This window comes from Notechis scutatus, chromosome 2 (assembly GCF_049901735.1).
Source record: "Notechis scutatus isolate UNSWTSFEM ecotype Mainland chromosome 2, rNotScu1.2, whole genome shotgun sequence".
Classification (NCBI taxonomy): domain Eukaryota; kingdom Metazoa; phylum Chordata; class Lepidosauria; order Squamata; family Elapidae; genus Notechis; species Notechis scutatus.
In genome coordinates this window covers 137,425,018-137,442,487 of record NC_142010.1, presented here as the reverse complement: position 1 = coordinate 137,442,487, position 17,470 = coordinate 137,425,018, and the positions used below count along the sequence as shown (strand labels likewise).

General features: G+C 41.4%; 2 protein-coding genes across 6 annotated transcripts in view; one reads left to right on the top strand and one right to left on the bottom strand.

Annotated features, from left to right (window-relative positions):
* Nucleotides 1–4,046: 4,046 nt before the first annotated feature.
* FKBP11 (FKBP prolyl isomerase 11) lies at nt 4,047–10,989 on the top strand. 2 transcript variants are annotated; one of them, XM_087956336.1, is made up of 7 exons: nt 4,065–4,274; nt 4,692–4,757; nt 6,686–6,829; nt 7,296–7,383; nt 8,815–8,848; nt 10,245–10,315; nt 10,750–10,989. In XM_087956336.1, the coding sequence occupies exons 5-7, from the start codon at nt 8,838–8,840 to the stop codon at nt 10,965–10,967; spliced, it is 300 nt and encodes a 99-aa protein (XP_087812462.1). In that variant the 5' UTR covers nt 4,065–4,274; nt 4,692–4,757; nt 6,686–6,829; nt 7,296–7,383; nt 8,815–8,837; the 3' UTR covers nt 10,968–10,989. The 2 variants fall into 2 exon arrangements, with proteins under 2 accessions (XP_026533147.2, XP_087812462.1); XM_026677362.2 differs by lacking the exon at nt 6,686–6,829 and having other exon boundaries at nt 4,047–4,274.
* Nucleotides 10,990–12,225: 1,236 nt separating this feature from the next.
* DRC2 (dynein regulatory complex subunit 2) overlaps nt 12,226–17,470 on the bottom strand; it is a 39,729-nt gene continuing 34,484 nt past the window's right edge. For 3 of the 4 annotated variants that reach the window (XM_087956332.1, XM_087956334.1, XM_087956333.1), the window contains 2 exons: nt 13,797–13,949; nt 12,226–12,840 (listed from right to left, as the gene is read on the bottom strand). In XM_087956332.1, coding sequence (XP_087812458.1) covers nt 12,526–12,840; nt 13,797–13,949 — 468 coding nt within the window. In that variant the 3' untranslated portion in view covers nt 12,226–12,525. The remainder of the gene's footprint in view (nt 12,841–13,796; nt 13,950–17,470) is intronic. The other variant, XM_026677389.2, reaches the window with a different exon arrangement.

Below are 17,470 nucleotides of genomic sequence, written 5' to 3'. Positions count from 1 at the left end.
GAAGAAATAATTGATCAAGAAGAGATAGATAGTCAAGAACAGGAAATAAAGGAAAGTCCACCTGTAAGTCCTGTTATACCTAGACGCACAACGCGTATAACCAGACCACCTGATAGATATCAGGCGAGTATTGTTTGCCAAGTAAATAAAGTTCCTACTAGCATAGATGAACTTAAGATGTATCCTGTAAAGGATCAGGAGAATTGGCAAAAGGCAATGGAAAAAGAGTCAAATTCATTAAAGGAAATGAAGGTTTATGAAGAAACCAAATTACCTCCAGGAGAAAAATCCATTGGGTGCAAATGGATATTCAAAGTAAAGACTGGAAATAATGGGAAAGTAACTTATAAGGCTAGATTAGTAGCACAAGGATTTAACCAAAATACTTCTGATTATGATGAGGTATTTGCACCAAATCTTAAGGCTACAACTTTAAGAGCAGCTTTAGTATGGGCAGCTAAAAAGAATTATATAGTTAACCATTTAGACGTAGAAACTGCATATCTGCATGCACCATTGCAGCATACAATATATTTGAAAAAAACAGTTGGTATAAATGATAATAAAGTAAATAGCAATGATTGTTGGAAACTCAAGAAAAGTTTATATGGATTGAAACAATCTGGCTATGAATGGAACCAATATATTGTGAAAGAATTAAACAATATAGGGTTTAAATCTGGTTTAGCAGATCCATGTATGTTTAAAAGAGAAAATAATGGAACGGTGTCATTATTGTTATTATTTACAGATGATATTGCTTTGATTACTAAGACCAATAATGAAGCTACTGAGATTATTTCATTATTAGCCAAAAAGATAAAATTAAAGCATTTAGGTGAAATTAAAAAGTATCTAGGATTGACAATTAACAAAACCACAAAAGGATTTAAGATATCTCAAGAGGATAAAATTTGCCAATTAATTAAATTGTATAAAATGGAACTTTGTAAGCCTGCAAAGACTCCAATGAGTCAGGAAATTTGCAAAATTGATGCTCAAAGTCCCAAATTTGATAAGACCATATATCAATCTTTGATTGGTAGCTTATCATATATAAGCAATTGGTCAAGACCAGATATAGCTTATAGTATTAATCAGCTGGCACGATATAATAATGATCCACATCAATGTCATTGGCAAGCATTAAAGAGAATTTTAAGATATCTTAAAGGAACAATGCACCATGCATTATATCTAGAGCCAAAAGGTGATTTGATTCTTAGTGCCTATGCAGATGCAAGTTTTGCAACTGACATAAACACTAAAAAATCAACATCTGGGATGGCTATATTATTTGGTAAGACATTAATAGGGTGGAGGTCAATCAGGCAACAGCATATTAGCTTGTCAACGATGGAAGCAGAATTTTCATGTCTGTCATTACTATGCACTGACTTAATTCTGTACAAACAGTTATTATTAGACATGGGTATAACTGTTAAAGATTCCATTATTGTGTACGAGGACAACCAGGCAGCCATACAGTTAGCTACTAATATTGTTGTAAAGACTAGATCAAAGCATACTGATTTAAGATACTTAAATGTTAGAGAATCTGTTAAAAATGGTCTAATTAAACTAGAGTACTGCATGACGGAAGAAAATATTGCAGACCAGTTTACAAAAGCACAAGGTGTTGTAAAATTTAAAGAGAGTTGTAACAATTATGATTTAAAGGTGTAAATGGTTATATTATTGTAATATTATTATTATTACCCAAAAGGGGAGAATGTTAGGGATAACATTGTTTACCCTAACTGGTTTGGGTAAAAATAATAAATATGGTATCATGGTTTGTTAGTTAAAGTGTGTGTAACTTTAACTACAAGAATGTAATTAAGGGTGTGGTTGTAAAAGCACTATATAAGAAGCGAGGCAATTGCAGCTCGCTCTCTCTGGCTTGAAGATCCCTAATTACTGGATGGATTGATGACTGCGTTCTTGCTGGAACGGGGAGAGAAAAAGGAGTGTTGATTTTCTCAACGGAGAGAAGATAAAGATTGGACTGATTTATTGTAAGTGAACTGACATTGGCTATTCAACACGGACTTTGCAAATAGAGTATCCCCGACAAGACTTGACTGAAATTGATATATGATTAATGGATCGTTTATTTGACTATGCTATAATTCTTAAATGGAATAAACTATATTTTTGATAGTACAAGCGTATCTGTATTTTTACTGTGTGTTAACTAGAAAACTTATCTCACACATTTACCTGTCTTCCTATCTGACTTCGCTGCACGTTCTGTTTAGTTTGTTTTCCTTAACACCCGTTGGGGAATCCAGGCTTAACAACCCTTCATCTCCCACTGCTCAAATCCATGGAAGGTTACTGTCCCATGGCCTCTTTACAAGCCACAACTGTCTGGAGCATACATGGGCAATCTCCTGTCTTCTCCTTGTTCTAGTCACCAGTTTTTTAGTCTTTGATGAAGTTGTCATCTCTGTTTTTGCAGAGACATCCTGCCTTTACAGGTAACATAAAAACCTAATTTTATTTTATACAGAATTGTAATTTATATAAATCGTAATAAAGAATCCTTATCTATGTTAGAACATATACTATACTATACTTTGGGTTGTTTTCCACCTCAAAACAGAAAAAGTTACTTGGTTCTTATTACCTGGTCACTTCTCAAATTGACTACTGTAATGTGGTCTACATGTGGCTGCCCTTGAAGAGTATTCAAAAGTTCAACAGGAGCAAAATACAGTACATGCTTAACGTGGGGTTTGAATTCACAGTCTCCTGCTTTCTAGCCTGGTACCTTAACCACAAGACCAAACTGACTCTCAATTTGCTTCCAGGTCAAGATGTGTTGAACTTTAAAGCCTTATGGGGCCAGGTTATTTGAGGGACTCTCTCTCCTCTGTTACATCTACCTGTCTTGCCAAGTCCAGCAGGAAGGGCCCTTTATGGGTCTCGTCCGCTGAAGAGCTCCATCCGTGATAAGGCCCAGGAGGCAAACCTTCTCTCCCGTTTCACCTGCCCTTTGAAACATCACCCCTCCCCCAGAAGCTCCAATCCTATTTCAGAAATCCCCTAAAACTTGGTTCTGTCAATCAAGGGATCCCATGGAAATAGGAACCACATAAATTGACTGTTTTGTATGAAAGTTCTTGAGGGAACTCTTCCCATGGCTTGGTTTATATATTTGTTTTTAATATTTTTTAAGGTTTTAATTGCTTTATTTAGATTGTGTACATGATACAGAGTTACATACATGAGATGGCAGTTACATATATTTGATAAACGAACAACTATGCTATCTATTTTTGGAAACCCTGGAAATAACATCTGGGGCCACAAAGTATGGGATCAATAACTATACATTGCCACAGGGCCACTAGGATGTCCACCCCTGGTTTAGCGTGTTGTGTGAATCCAAACAATTGTGTTCTATTCTATAAAGTAAATCATTTCTTATTCTTGTACAAGCTCATCGTTAAGAGCTTGTTTCTCCGGCATCAAAGCTATGTACTTGTAAATCACAAAGAATGTTTTTGATAATACACAGAGTGACTTTTTCCTGTAATTATTATCCACAGCCAGTTTCCTCTTTCCACTGGTACCTTTTCTTTATACATTTCCAAAGTGTATACCGTTTGTGCCAACCTAGTTACCAGATATTTTCAACGTTGGCAACTTTTAAGAGGTGTAGCACTTCAGCTCCCTGAACTCCACAGCCAATAATTCTGGGAGTTGAAGTCCACAGCATCTTAAAATGGCCAAGGACTTCAACTCCGAGAATTGAAAAAAAAATTTTTTTGATATAGATACCATTTGTGCAATAGGCAAAAATGTTTGCCCGGCACAACTTTCATTCACTTTCTAAGAGATGGCTCTTCTGTCATAAGGCCCAGGCCCATCCCGCTGTTAATCCACCTCATTTTCAGGATCCACAGGTAGTACAAAAAGTCAGGACTACTTCTTGGATGCAGGTAGGGCCCAAAGCCCCCGTCTCCCCTCTCGCGCCCTCTTGCGAGGAGGGCCCCGCTTGCTCTCTCCTCCCTCTGGGGCGGGAAAGCGGGCAGCAAGGGGCGGCGCCAGGAGGCACCCTTAGCCTTGAGGTATAAGCCCGGTAGTAGTTGCTCGTTCTTTCTGTTGCCCGCCCCCCCCCTCAGCAGCCGCCTCCGTCTCCCCTCGCTATGTTACTTCGGCTCCGTGTCAGCCTCTCCCTCCTCCTCCTCCTCCTGAGCTGTGGGACGAGAGGCCAGGAACAGGCGAGCAAAAGCGAAACTCCTCCGCTCCAGATTGAAACCCTGGTAAGTGTGCGGGGTGCGCCTGGCTTTGCAAGGCGCCGACGCGCCGTTCGCGCCCGCTGCTGCTGCTGCTGCTGCTGCTACTCCGCTACTTTGCGGTCAGGAGCCGGCACGCCTCGGGGCCTCCGGCTGCTTAAAATGACAGCTCGAGGCGAGAGGACGCCTTTGCCTAGCCCGGCAGCAGGTCCAGGCTCCCCCTCGCGTGCGAATGCTTCGCCTCGCGGGCGAATTGGGGAGGGCAAAAGGAGAAGAACCCTCTCGGGACGGAGCGTCTGGACGCGCGCGTTTCCAGGAGGAAAGCTGCGGTCCCCGCGAAGCCTTAACCAACCGAGGAGAGAGAGAGAGGACGAGCAGCCGGCCGCCCGGCCGGCAGCCCCACAACCCCCACCCCCATCTTCTCTCGCTTTTTCTCCTCCGCAGGTGGCGTCTCCTGAAGGCTGCACCGAGCGCTCGGCGACAGGCGACACTGTGGACATCCACTACACAGTGAGTAAAGCGGGAGCGGGGCGGGGACGAGAGGCGCGTCGCCGGGAAGCCAAGCCAAGCCGCACGAACACGTCAGCACAGCCTCCTCCCGCTTGAGGTGGGCGGGGTTTACGAAGGCTCCACCTTCTCCTTTCGGAAACACGGGTCGAGATTGAGGAGGAAGTCTCGAAAATCTACTCTGTAGAGTTTCCTGTGGGATGCCCAGAGGCCCCGGGGTGGTGGTGGCGAAGGGGGGCAGGGTCCGGCGGGTTTAAGGGAGCGGCCTTCCAATCGTGTGGCGTGGGGCGAGGCCCAAACGGAGGGGCAGCTTAGTTCGTGACCTGCTTAAACCGCACAGGCCCTCTGGAAGTTTTGGAAGGCTTTATGCCCAACGCGTAGCGGCCATTGTGTGAGAATCACATTCCATAGGTTTCTATATTGCCTTACACCCCCGTAAAATAGAAGGGGGGGGGGGGGAAATGTGTGGTCCCCCAACTTATGGGTGACACCTGTCACCATCTCTGATCGTTGGGTTTATCAGCTGCGGGTCCTCTTAAGAGGAAGCGGGCTCCCCTTCACTGGGTGTGTTCGGTGGAAGTTGAGAGCCGTTTAACGCCTGGAGAGCCTCGACTTACTACAGTTCGTTTAGTGACCATTCCAAGTCACAACAGCACTGCAAAAAAAGTGACATGACCAGTTTTCTCACCACCTTTGTAGCAGCTGCATGGTCATGTGATCAAAATTCAGACACTTGGCAGTTGACTCATATTTATGACCTTGCAGTATCCGGGGGTCACGTGATTCCCTTTTGCGACTTTCTGACAAGCAAAGTCAATGTGGAAGCCAGATTCACTGAACAGTTTGACTAATTTAACAACTGCAGTGGTTCACTTACCAACTGTGGCAAGAATGGTTGTAAAATGGGGCAAACTCACTTAACAAATGTTTTACTTAGCAACAGAAATTTGGGGCTCAATTGTGGTCATAAGGTGAGGACTACCTGTAGAGGGTTTGAATTTGGGCAAACTGGCTCTCTCGGCTAGGAAATGGAGATGAGCACTGCCCCCTAGAGTCAGACATGAATAGACAGAGGAAACCTTTACTTTTACCTGTGTAATTTGGATTTCTGCATGAGCCAGGATAGGATCTGGCCTAAGTTACTCCTTAAACGTTTTAATTCCTTGAACGTTTTAATTCTAGGAACATCTGATGGGTTTTTCAAATAAAGTCATTCATTCGCAGCCCAACTCACCTCACAGGGTTGCTGTGAGAAAAATAGTAGGAAGAGTATTGGGTATGTTTGCCTCTTGAGTTGAAAATAAAGGGCAGGATAAAAATAAAAAAAATAAAATAAAAAAACCTTGACAACTTTTAAGATTTTCAGCTCCCAGAATTCCCCAATAGAATGCATCTGGGATTTGAAGTCCACGCATCTTGAAGTTGCAAAGTTTGAAAAGCACTGGGCTGTAGCTTTCTCAGCTCTCCTATATGCCGTGTAGATAATCCTGTGTCTCTAAAGGTTTCTAGCTAAAGCTGATGGAAGTGGCTGTTGGAATTGGGAGAGTTGAGGTGTCTGTAATACTAATGCAAAAAAGCTATGCCAGTTAAAGGCGCTAAGGCAGGTGTAAAGTAGGCAAATGGATGAAAAGATTAAAAATAGAACAGTCTCTGCTCTGGGAAGGCAGGAAACCCATCTTATCAGAGTCCAGTAGCGCAGATTTTGCCCATACCCTTTTCTTTTTATGCCATTATGTAAAGATGCCTGGTAACCTCTAGTTTAAGTTGCTGCAATTCTTTATGAGTGGAGATATTTGAAGCTAATGTGGGAAGTCTTGGTTAGTACAAACTGTAATTACTAGTGGACTTTAGCCACAACTAGTCAAAGCATATTGTGCATCCTTGGAGTTGGCTTTATTTTGAAGCATTTTTTTTTATCACTTGTTACCCAGAGATCTACAGAGTAAGAGTTGAAATCATCTTCAGATACTTTATCCTAACAGGAAAATGGCCAGTTCACTCCTCGGGGGCCTCCTATCTTTGTGCCCCGAGCCAAACTGAGATAGTGGTCCAAGTATCAGTATGTTTTTAAAAAGGTAATTTTTGCTCAGAACACCATCATACCAGCTTTTAGTATGTCTAATCATCTTCTGAAAGAAAGGGAGCATGATTTACTTCAGTGGGAATTAGCCATTCATAAATTGATTACATACTGTAACTTTGAATATGAATAAAAACTATTCTGAATTACCCTGCTCTTAAGTTGCAGGAAATGCTGTTATGAAAAAGAGGAAAAATGACTTCTGCTAAAATGGTACCCCATGCTTGCATACAGTCTTTTTGCTTTGAAGTATAATAGAAAATCAAATTGCCCTACATGAAGTTGCTGTCCATACTTTTTCATCATGGAACATAATGATATTTCATTTCTTGCAAAGTTGCAGGTTTCAGCACTCTTTTGATTTAAAACAAATCAATTTTGGACAGGGCAATTGCTAATTGTCATTTGATGTTATAAATATGCACACGTACTCTTAATTTAAGGAATTTTTTTTAAAACAGGGTATTCTTGAAGATGGTCGCATTATTGATACCTCACTCTCCCGTGATCCATTGCAAGTGGAATTGGGCAAAAGACAAGTCATTCCAGGTAGACCTCTGTTCTTTATCATAAGATGCTTAGTTTAGCTGAGGAACACACCAAGGAAAGCAGTAGGGAGAGAGAGAAAATCTGTGCCCACAAACAATCTTTAGTCAAAGAAACATACTTGATACTGTTTCTTCACTAAATAAGTATTTTCATACTATGCCACCGTTCATATTTTACAATTGCCACAAATGTAGAGTTTGAGTCTCTTCTCACTTGTATGTGGCTATGGCACAAACATGCTCCACCAACTTCTTTTTCCTGCTGTGTCCTCATGAAATTGATTTCATCATTTGACCCCAGCTTATATCTGGGAACTTTTTAGTCATCTTTACCTGTACCATTGCTGAAGTAGTGATTTCCTCCCTTATCTTCCCAACACAGAGTTTGCTCTGGACACAATCTGACATACTGTACTTTACCAATTGTTGAAGTGGTGCACTCAGTTGACTTTTGGAGATGAGATTAGCTCAAATTCTCTTGTTAGTGCAGATATTCTCCTTCCCTTCAGCACACTCATGATGGCAGTATGAAGCTGTATGAAGTGGAGCGAAGGAGACAACTTTACATCTGCTGCTTCCAATCCACACCTTTTAAATACTGTTCAGGCTGCTTTTGGACATGGGGTTAGCGCTCTTTTGAAATATCAAAAGGAATGGGGCCTGACTGTAGCTTAAAAGTCTTCCATTGAATGGTATCCATGCAAAATACTTGTATTATATCACAGTAAGTTTTGACAAATGGCTAAATTTGCTGGTCTAGCCATCAGGCAAAACTCATCTCCTTCCCAATTCCACTCAATGTTATGCTGACAGTGGATGCTTTCCTGTTGAATGTTGGTGTTTGGTAGGAAAGAAATGGAAATAAAGCCAAGGGTATACACCAATTTATTTCCCCTTAAACGGTTCTGTATGGCTTGAGTTACTACAACAGCATTTGCTGACATCTTGCCTGTAGCTGACAAGGAGTTAGCACAAATTTCACTGGTATCTTTTTATGCTACTTCAAGGATTAATGGAAATCACTTGGCCATGAAGAAGACCCAAACTCAACGTACTTCCAACTGTAGGAGGATAATTTCAGTTGAAGATTAGAATAAATATTTAGTGATAAAAGTGTTAGACCCCGCAATCTGGTTTTGTGCTTTCTTTTAGAAGACTTCCAGCAGAAGCTAACTACAGTGGTCATCTGTGGGATTGTGTAAGATTGTGATTGGCATGTTCTATATATGTCATTCTCTTTGTCCTAGGCTCCCAACTTTCTTTCCTGCCTGTACTATTATTATTTTTAGTTTGATACATTAATCTCAACCTGTGTTTTGGTAACCAAACAGAGATTTATTATTTTAATATGAAGAGCTCCTTTTATAGAAGATCTGAATGTTCTAGGGGAAAAACAGACTTCTAATTAAGTTCTTTTTTACTCCCAATTCAGGTTTAGAACAGGGTCTGCTGAATATGTGTGTTGGGTAAGTACTCCCAGTAAGTAACTGGAAATCTTCATAGGTAGTTGCTATACTCAGGTCAAGCCTGCAGCCTTCTTTGTTTTGAATTCTGTTGAATTATCTGTGAAAAGGCAAGATGGACTACAGTTTCCAAGGGACACAAAAAGTACTGTCTGCATTCAGAGTATTTGCTTGTTCAGACCACAGTGGAAAAACTCTGGCCCTTTAAATATAATGCTGCAGTTGCCAGCATTCCTTACTAGAGACTATATTGCTAGAAATGATGGTACATGGAATTGAACATCTGAAAAACAATATATATATTATAGAGATGGGCATCAAAGCGGAGATGCTGCTAAAAAGGCAGTGGATCAATAGAGGCTGAAAAAGTGTTTGCAAGAACAATCACAATAAAACAAAGATTGTGCCATCCCAAACCCTCTGGACCACCACTTGAATACCATTGACAAAATCACCATCAGTCAACTGCTGAAAGCAGCTATGCTTGGAACAGCTTATATCCTACAACAGTGCCTTTAACAAACAGCACCTGCCTATCCCAGGTAGTTGGGAAAGACTCAATGGGTGGTGGATAAGAATGCCAAATCCTGTCTATAAATATCTGACAGCTCTATGATCAATATTTTAACCACATGCTGCCCAACTCTCAGCAACTCTGGATTGCTCACATTTGTTAAACGAATTGCAAGAAAATCAATAAAAAGTAAAAGAGGACAAGCACAATGAAGTAAAGGCCAAAGATAAAGGTTTGGGGGATAACAGGTCAAGTCAATCTTGACACTTGGTGATTGCCTAGACAAATCCCTGCAGTTTTCTTGGTAAGATTTCAAAAGTGGCTTGCCATTGGCCCCTTTCTAGAGCTGAAAGAGAGGGGCTGGCCTAAGTTGGCTTTGTGCCTAAGGTGGGACTACAACTCAGAATCTCTTCCCAGTTTCTAGCCTGATGCTTGAAGATTAAGAGTAACAAACTGGAATATGTGCGGAGGAAAACAAAACAACGTTAAGAGGTTTGGAGGACAAAATGTAATTGAAAAAAATCTCATTAGGTTTCTTTCAGACCTTAATGGAAGCTCTTGCCAATTCTTTCTGGTCCCGTCTTAACATTCAAAAGTGCTCTAGGCCTTAACTTCAAGAATTCAAATTCAAACATTGTGTTCCAGTTATGTAAATGTCACTCCACGCATAAAAACAGGCAAACTAGTCAGAAAAACTGGTCCAGCGTGTCTGCTCAGATTTTACCAGGACTGCTCCTCCCCTCCCCTCAAGGACATAGCTTGCTTTGCTGAAGGCTGCAAAGCTTATTCTCTCAGTTGTCAAAATCCCACTAAAACAAAAAAAACTTGTGCACCTGTATCTTATCAGTACCCACCTGACCTTTACTCATTTTCTTTTCCGGCAAGGGAGAAACGAAGAGTCATTATCCCTCCTCACCTGGCATATGGCAAGCGAGGTTCTCCCCCAGCTATACCAGGTATGATTCATATATCAGAAATTATTTAATGGTCAGTCAATCTACAAGGGCTGGAGGTAGCCAGATATTTAGCACCGTATGGGCAAGGATGTCCAGTCCTGTTGCTTTGTAATATTGATTGGACATGCTATCTCTGGGCCAAAAAAGAGAGATTGGAAAGGAATTGATTGGGGGCATTTAGGAAGTAATATTGTAAAGCCACACCTGTGCTGCAGTTTTTATTTTGTAAACCAAGGGAGGACTTAAGAAAAAAAGTGTTATAAAACTCTGGCAAAGAGGAAATGCAAAAAAGGATAGCTCAGGAGTATCACTGCATGCAAACATAGAAACTCAAAAATAATACTTCTAGGTTTAGTTTGCCTTGTGGAATTGGGTATTATGTATAATCTCTTAGGATCTTTTAGGTGTATTTCACAGATCTCATTTCTTTCCAGCTGATGCCGTTCTGCAATTTGAAGTTGAATTAATCCAGCTCTCCAGAGCCAATTACTGGCAGAAGCTATCCAACGATATACTCCCCTTGCTAAGCATTGTGCTTGTCCCAGCACTGCTGGGACTGATTGGCTACTATCTCTACAAGAAAGCCCAGATGCCCCGAGTATCTAAGAAGAAACTCAAGGAAGAGAAGAAAAACAAGATCAAAAAGAAATAAAGTTGTTCTTTATCTTTTTCAATATTGTTTCCCAGTGGAATGTGTGTGTAGGTGGGGAGTGCTCATACTGTTTCCCACATGTACACGGTATCTAAACAACTTCATTAGACATAACTCTTGCACAAAAGGCCAAGGATGGGGAATTGGTTCCCATCATTGCATAAACTTCATTGTATTGCCCTTTAGATGTGAGATCACAACTACTTCCTTCTAGCCAATGAGCTTCTAAGAAGACTATTCATGAAGCTGATCTAATAGTTTGCACAAGATTTAATCATGTAAGTGGCACAGAAGAGTGATTTTGAGTGTTTTTTGCACACTTGACTTAAACATGTTAATTAAAAAAGTCACTGTATGGGGTTATATAGGGCATCTATTAATCATACGCCCTTATAGGATAGATTTTACTTAAACATTCATACTTAAAGATAACTAAAGTTAGAGAATGCTTTACAATTCCTTGGGTACATTTAATAAGTGCCTGAGAATGACAGGAATTTGTCCAATGGATTTAAATGGTAGCCTAACCCCAAAGGGGACATGGTGGCTCAGTGGCTAAGACTTGTCAATCAGAAAGATTGGCAGTTCAGCAGTTTGAATCCCTAGCACCACGTAACGGAGTGAGCTCCCGTTATTTGTCCCAGCTTCTGCCAACCTAGCAGTTCAAAAGCATGTAAAAATGCAAGTAGAAAAATAGGGACCACTTTGGTGGGAAGGTAACAGCAGTCTGTGCGCCTTTGGTGTTTAGTCATGCCGGCCATATGACCCTGGAGACATTTTCAGACGGTGCTGGCTCTTTGGATTTGTAACGGAGATGAATACCGTCCCCTAGAGCCGGAAATGACTAGCACATATGTGTGAAGGGAACCTTTACCTTTAACCCCAATTACAGTCCAAACTTACACTGGTCTAATGGCCATTCCATCTCCCACGAAATCATAAGAACGTATAAGGATAGTGAGAGATTAATATTACTGCCCTGTAGCTGAGACAACTACATCAATTAAATTAGTATAAATCAAGTATAATTTGTAAAATAGACAAGACCTTAGAATAAAGATCTTCTTGGCGGCTCACAGGCTGTGTTCTGGTTGCGAAGGTGTCAAAATAATCTCCTTGTTGGGTTTCTTTAGTAGCTTAGTAGTGATTCCATCCATGGAGCCTACTTCCCACCTTTTCATATAGAGTATTTCAAGTTCTTGAAAGGGGAACTTTAAACATAGCATATAACAGGTTTGAGAGGAAAAAGAGAATATGGTAAGGAAAAAAAGAGCTTTATTAAATGTCCACGCTGCAAAGGCACAGAGACAGATGTGTTTCAAAGTTTACATGTAGGCATGAGGTATATCTTCAGCTTCTGTTGTACATGCCTCTGGATTGGATTGGCCATGGAAGAAAAAGCCGCAAGACACACCAGTTACTATTTAATGGCAGTTTGGGGAATTTTTCTAACAAGGGCCCAGCCTAGACTGTAACTAGAATGGACTGGCTCTTCTTTGTGCCCAACAGCTGTGTTAACACAGTAGAAAAGAAGTACTTGAACTCACCAAATGCCGATTCAGAGGATATGTGAAACTTCATGTGCTGCCTCTATAACATTATAGATGGGCCGCTTGGCTTGGGACCCTCCGGCAGGTGCTGCCTGAGACCCATCTGAGACAGTTGTAGGTTGGTTAATGATCATCAGAGGATTGACCTGGCTCAGGACTTCATCATTCACTGAGATGCCATCCAAGTACTGCTTGAGAAGATGTCTCAACTTAAAATTGTCTTGCATCAGTACATCTTTAGTCCGCTCTAGCGAGAGCTGTTCCAGCCTCACCTTGTTGTATCTTTTCCAAAAGCGCTCCAGACCCACGTAGTCCAGCATCATCTATAAAATGTTGAAAAGCCTTGATTGGTTGCAAGGAACTACACCTCAACTTTGAGTGTTCAAGACCCTCATCATCATCTTTTAATGACCCCATAATCCTTTCCAGGGTGGAGTCTGGGCCACGGAATGGATCTAGCCGAGTGTTTTAATGGCCGGATGATCTTCCTATCGCCAGTGCAGAGTTTTGTTATATATATTCTCAGTGTGCTCAGAGAGAGAAATATCTGCCTCTACCTAGGATCGAGCTCAAAGCCTCCCGACTGTGAGAGAAGAGCTTCACATCTATGCCGCCACACCACTCCTGAGTGTTCAAGACTACATAAAAACACCAGCGCAGTGTCTGCGGTGTGAAATATGCAATTCCCAAGCCAATTCTAAATTGGGAGATCCTTGAGGGAAATATACAACCACTAGAAAGATGATAAAGACCAGTTCCCTTAGGTGGGTAACAGCCCAATACCAAAATGAAAAGCTGTGCTTGAGACAAATTTGCTCTTGCCAAGGGGAAAGCAAAATACTAAAATGTTAAAAGACCAGAGGCAAATCCTGAACAAATCTTAGAGAGCCAAACTGCACCAAATCCCAATCATATCATCTGAATCAGATTTTCCCCTATGAAAAGCAGATTCATAGGTAATGGAGGATCAGGAAAGAGGGTGAGGTTTAACTGTCTTTTTCTTTTTTTCTTTTCCTAGGGTTTCAAGGAAAATCCCTCTGAGCAACTGGTGCCAAACTCAGAAAAAGAAACTCCTAACTTCAACGAGTCTTTGCCTCAAATCTTATCATCCCTCCTGGGAGAGGCACAGTGAATGCCAACCAATAAACTCTGAAGGTGCAGATTAATTTTAACATATGGATAGATTATTCCAAACAGTAAACTGAAGAAATATTTCTTCCATTTGGCAACGAAGAAGACAAAGGTGCATCCCACCCATATCTGAATTCAGATAATTCACCTGAGCAAGTGGTTCAACTGGTTTTTCCAAAGCCAACTTATCAACTGCTTTCTGTTCTTCGTAGTTCAGGGAGTTCGGGTAAAATGGTAGCACCTTCTCTTCCTCAGACTCCAGCCTACGGCACATTTCAGCCAGGCGCAGAATGATCTCTGCCTGCAAAACAGGGAAAAAAGGGATTGGTCCTGGTTTTCGCAAGGTTTTTGGCACAGTGTGTTTACAAAGTGCTGGAGCTTAGCAGTCTTTGACCTATGACAACAATGGAGCTTGCCTATTAGTTATGTGTTGTAATGGTCGTGAAACCATGTAATGGTCTTTTTGGGGTAGTTGGTCAGCGAACACGACAGTTGCAAAGTAAATGCCATGGTTGTTAAGCAAATCAATGCTCTGCTGCCGGCGAGGTTTTGCCAAAAACTGGAAATGCTGGTTTTCAGCGAAACTGTCATGTGACCACAGGCCATTGCAAGCAGCCATAAATGCAGCCATGTTGCCAAGCACACAAAGTTTGGTCTTGGTAGTGACCACAAGGTTGGCCCAACTATCAGAATTTCAAATCCAATTCTAAGTTTCCTTTTTTTTGGATCAGTTGTAACTCTGATTCATCACCAAGCAACCGGTTGTAAGTCGAGGACTACCTGTAATGTAGTAATAAATTAGGAATTATAATTCCTAGGTATCTCTTGGCATTGCATCAGCTGTCTGTCTATCTGCGTTCTCTTTCTATTTCCTAGGATGTTCATGGACTCTGGCAATAGTTATCCAAATATTGTATTGTTGTTGTTCAAACAACAACTAATATTAATAGAAACTCAGTTTGTGCAGTGCTTAAGGCACCAGGCTAGAAACTGGAAGACCATGAGTTCTAGTCCCATTTTAGGTACAAAGACAGTTTGGTGACCTTGTCCCAGTCAGTCTCTCTCAGGTCTTGGGAGAAGACAATGGCAACCACCTCTGAAAATCTTGCCAGGAAAACTGCAGGAATTAGTCCAGGCAGTCACTGGGAGTCAATGGTGAAGGCTAAATGCATGATATTATTAATAATTAAATGACCTAGTTCCAGAGAAAGGCCTTGAATTCTTTTTTTTTTAAAGATGAAAACAGATACATTCACACCTAGTGTAGGACCAATGCAAAAGAAAGCCCTTTCTCACAGACCCAACAAATGGGCTTCTTAAAGTGGAGCATCCTTCAGGGGTGGGATTCAAATTTTTTAACAACCGGTTCTGTGGGTGTGGCTTAGCTGGTAGGCATGGCTTAGTGTTCATGTGACTGGCTGGGTGTGGCCAACTCAACATCACTCACATCAAGGCACGCATCTCCTCGCCTGGCTTCTCATGACTGTGGGGATGCTGCAACAGTCGTAAGTGTGAAAAATGGTCATAAGTCACTTTTTTCAGTGCCATTGTAACTTTGAATGGTCACTTCACACAAGCAAAGTACCAGTAAAGGAGGAAAAAAAAAACTCCAGAGAAGTTCCTGAGAATAGGAAGTCCAGTCCTGCCAAGAATGTAATAAGGGTTAATGGAGAGGCAGTTTCTGTAAGCAACACCAGAATGTTTCCTTCCTGCCTTCCTTACAGGATTAGGCCAGTAATTTCTTCTAACAACCGGTTCTCTGAACTGCTTAGAATGTTGACAATCGGTTCTAGCGAATAGGTGAGAACTGGTAGAATCCCACCCCTGGCATCCTTAAAGAGTTTTTTCAGCCAGCCAAAATTTCTGAACTGGCTGATATCAAGATAGAAGTCTCTCAGATAGACTAAGCCATAAGCCAGTTAACATTTTAAAAGTTAAGCCAGTACTTTCAATAATAACCAAAAGTTTCATGATTAGGCTTTCAAAGCTGCTATATTTATGGTTGTTCAATTCCGCTTCATTCAAGCAGGGTAGGCTTTGGAAAGTTATTGTGGTGGGCTGTTATCTTTCTGGCTATCCTTCCATATCTGAAAGTAACTCTCAAGGTGATGAAGACAAGATTAGACATTTGCATCACACATTAATACGTATTTTCCCTTACATGGAATTTTAAGGCTGCTAAATTGCTTATTTAAAGAGAGCATATGTCAGTGTGACAAATAAATCTTTGGAAATGTTCATCACAGAAGAACTCTTAAGTGGGAGCAGTTCCTTGGCAAGTCGAGAATATGTGACAGAATTTGTGCTACATAATATCTGTAAAGGTTTTCAGACGTTCAAGACAAACAAGAGATGCTTCAAAGTGTGTTGCCTACCCATTTCCCACTGAGACCCGATAGACTCTATCAGGAAGGATGAATAAAAATAGCCACATGCCCAAAATGGAGCCAAGATTTCCATGGCTATTTCTCATCCATCAGCAGAAGAGATTTTTTTTTTTCTTTTTGCAAAAAAATCTCCAGCCATCTTTCTCTCCAGTTTGAAAATCCCAGCTAGTTTGTTCCTTTTTCCCCTTTGGTACTTCAGCTTGGCTGAGTCCTGTGTCTTTCATCCTGCGTGATAAATGTTCCTGGGATTTTGGATGCTGGGAAAGGAATGATGGGTATTTTAATGGTTTCAGGTGTTACGATTCTTGTGGGAAATGTTCCTGGGAGTGAGTGTGAACTATTTAGCAATATATAAATATTATAAGAAAGAACGTTCAATAAAAGCCAAACACCGCTGTTCTCCGAGCGCTTAGGGCAGCCTCTGAACATTCTTGCTTGCACATACAGTCCATTTTGTTTCCTTCTTGAACAAAACAGCTTGGCAATCTCTTTTTTTCCTGCAATGGCCTTGTAATATTGTTTTTGTCTCATCTTCATCCCATGAATAAGATAGCCTCACATTGTCTCAAGCTGCACTGATATAACACGGGTATTTCTCCCCTTATTTCAACCCTGCCCAAGGACAATCTCAAGGCACGTAAAATCTGGCGTGTTTTGTCATTCTTACTTGGAAGAAAGGCAGATGATCAGTGATAGCAAGGAACAAGGTTAGTCTAAATAATGGCAATGAAAACAGCCAACGTCACACCCATATGGCTTTCTTCCGATCCAAGGATGGGTAGAGAGCGGGGAAAGGTCCAAGATACTATTTTTCCACTGGTATTTGTTAAGTGTATTTTGCCCCATTTTATGATCTTTCTTGCTGTAGCGGCAAAGTTAATCCCTGCAATTGATAAGTCAGTAACATGGCTGTTAAGTGAATCTGGCTTCCCATTGACTCTGCTTATCAGAAGGTCGCAAAACCTGATCGCATGACCCCAGGACTCTGCAACCGTCATAAATAGGAGTCAGTTGCCAAGTATCTGGCTTTCGATCACATGACCTATGGGAATGCTGCAGCGGTAATAAATGTGAAAAAAATGTCCCTTTTTTCAATGCCATTGTAGCTTTGTACAGTCACTAAACAGTTGTAAGTCAAGGATTGCCTGTATTATGTGTATAGGTTAAGCAGTTCTTAATATATTTAAGCATAATTTTATTTCCATCTCTTCTTTAGGAGCCTCTGTGTCACGGCCCTACTGGAGCCCGGTTCAAAGGAAGAGGAGGAGGAGTTGGAACTGGGACCGCCCGAAAGGGATGGCACATCTCCCTTGGCATGTTTGGAGAGGCCAGACGCTGAGGACGATGCTGTTCCAGGCCCCCCAGGCATTGGGGGAGGGAGTTGACCCAGATGGAGAACTGCCTGCTCTCACAGACACAGGGTAGGGTCGGCTGC

Coding starts and splice junctions, on each gene's coding strand:
- FKBP11 (XM_026677362.2), top strand. CDS start 4,158: ATGTTACTTCGGCTCCGTGTCAGCCTCTCCCTCCTCCTCCTCCTCCTG. Junction 4,275..4,691: donor CGCTCCAGATTGAAACCCTG/GTAAGTGTGCGG, acceptor TCTCCTCCGCAG/GTGGCGTCTCCTGAAGGCTG. Junction 10,316..10,749: donor TTCTCCCCCAGCTATACCAG/GTATGATTCATA, acceptor ATTTCTTTCCAG/CTGATGCCGTTCTGCAATTT.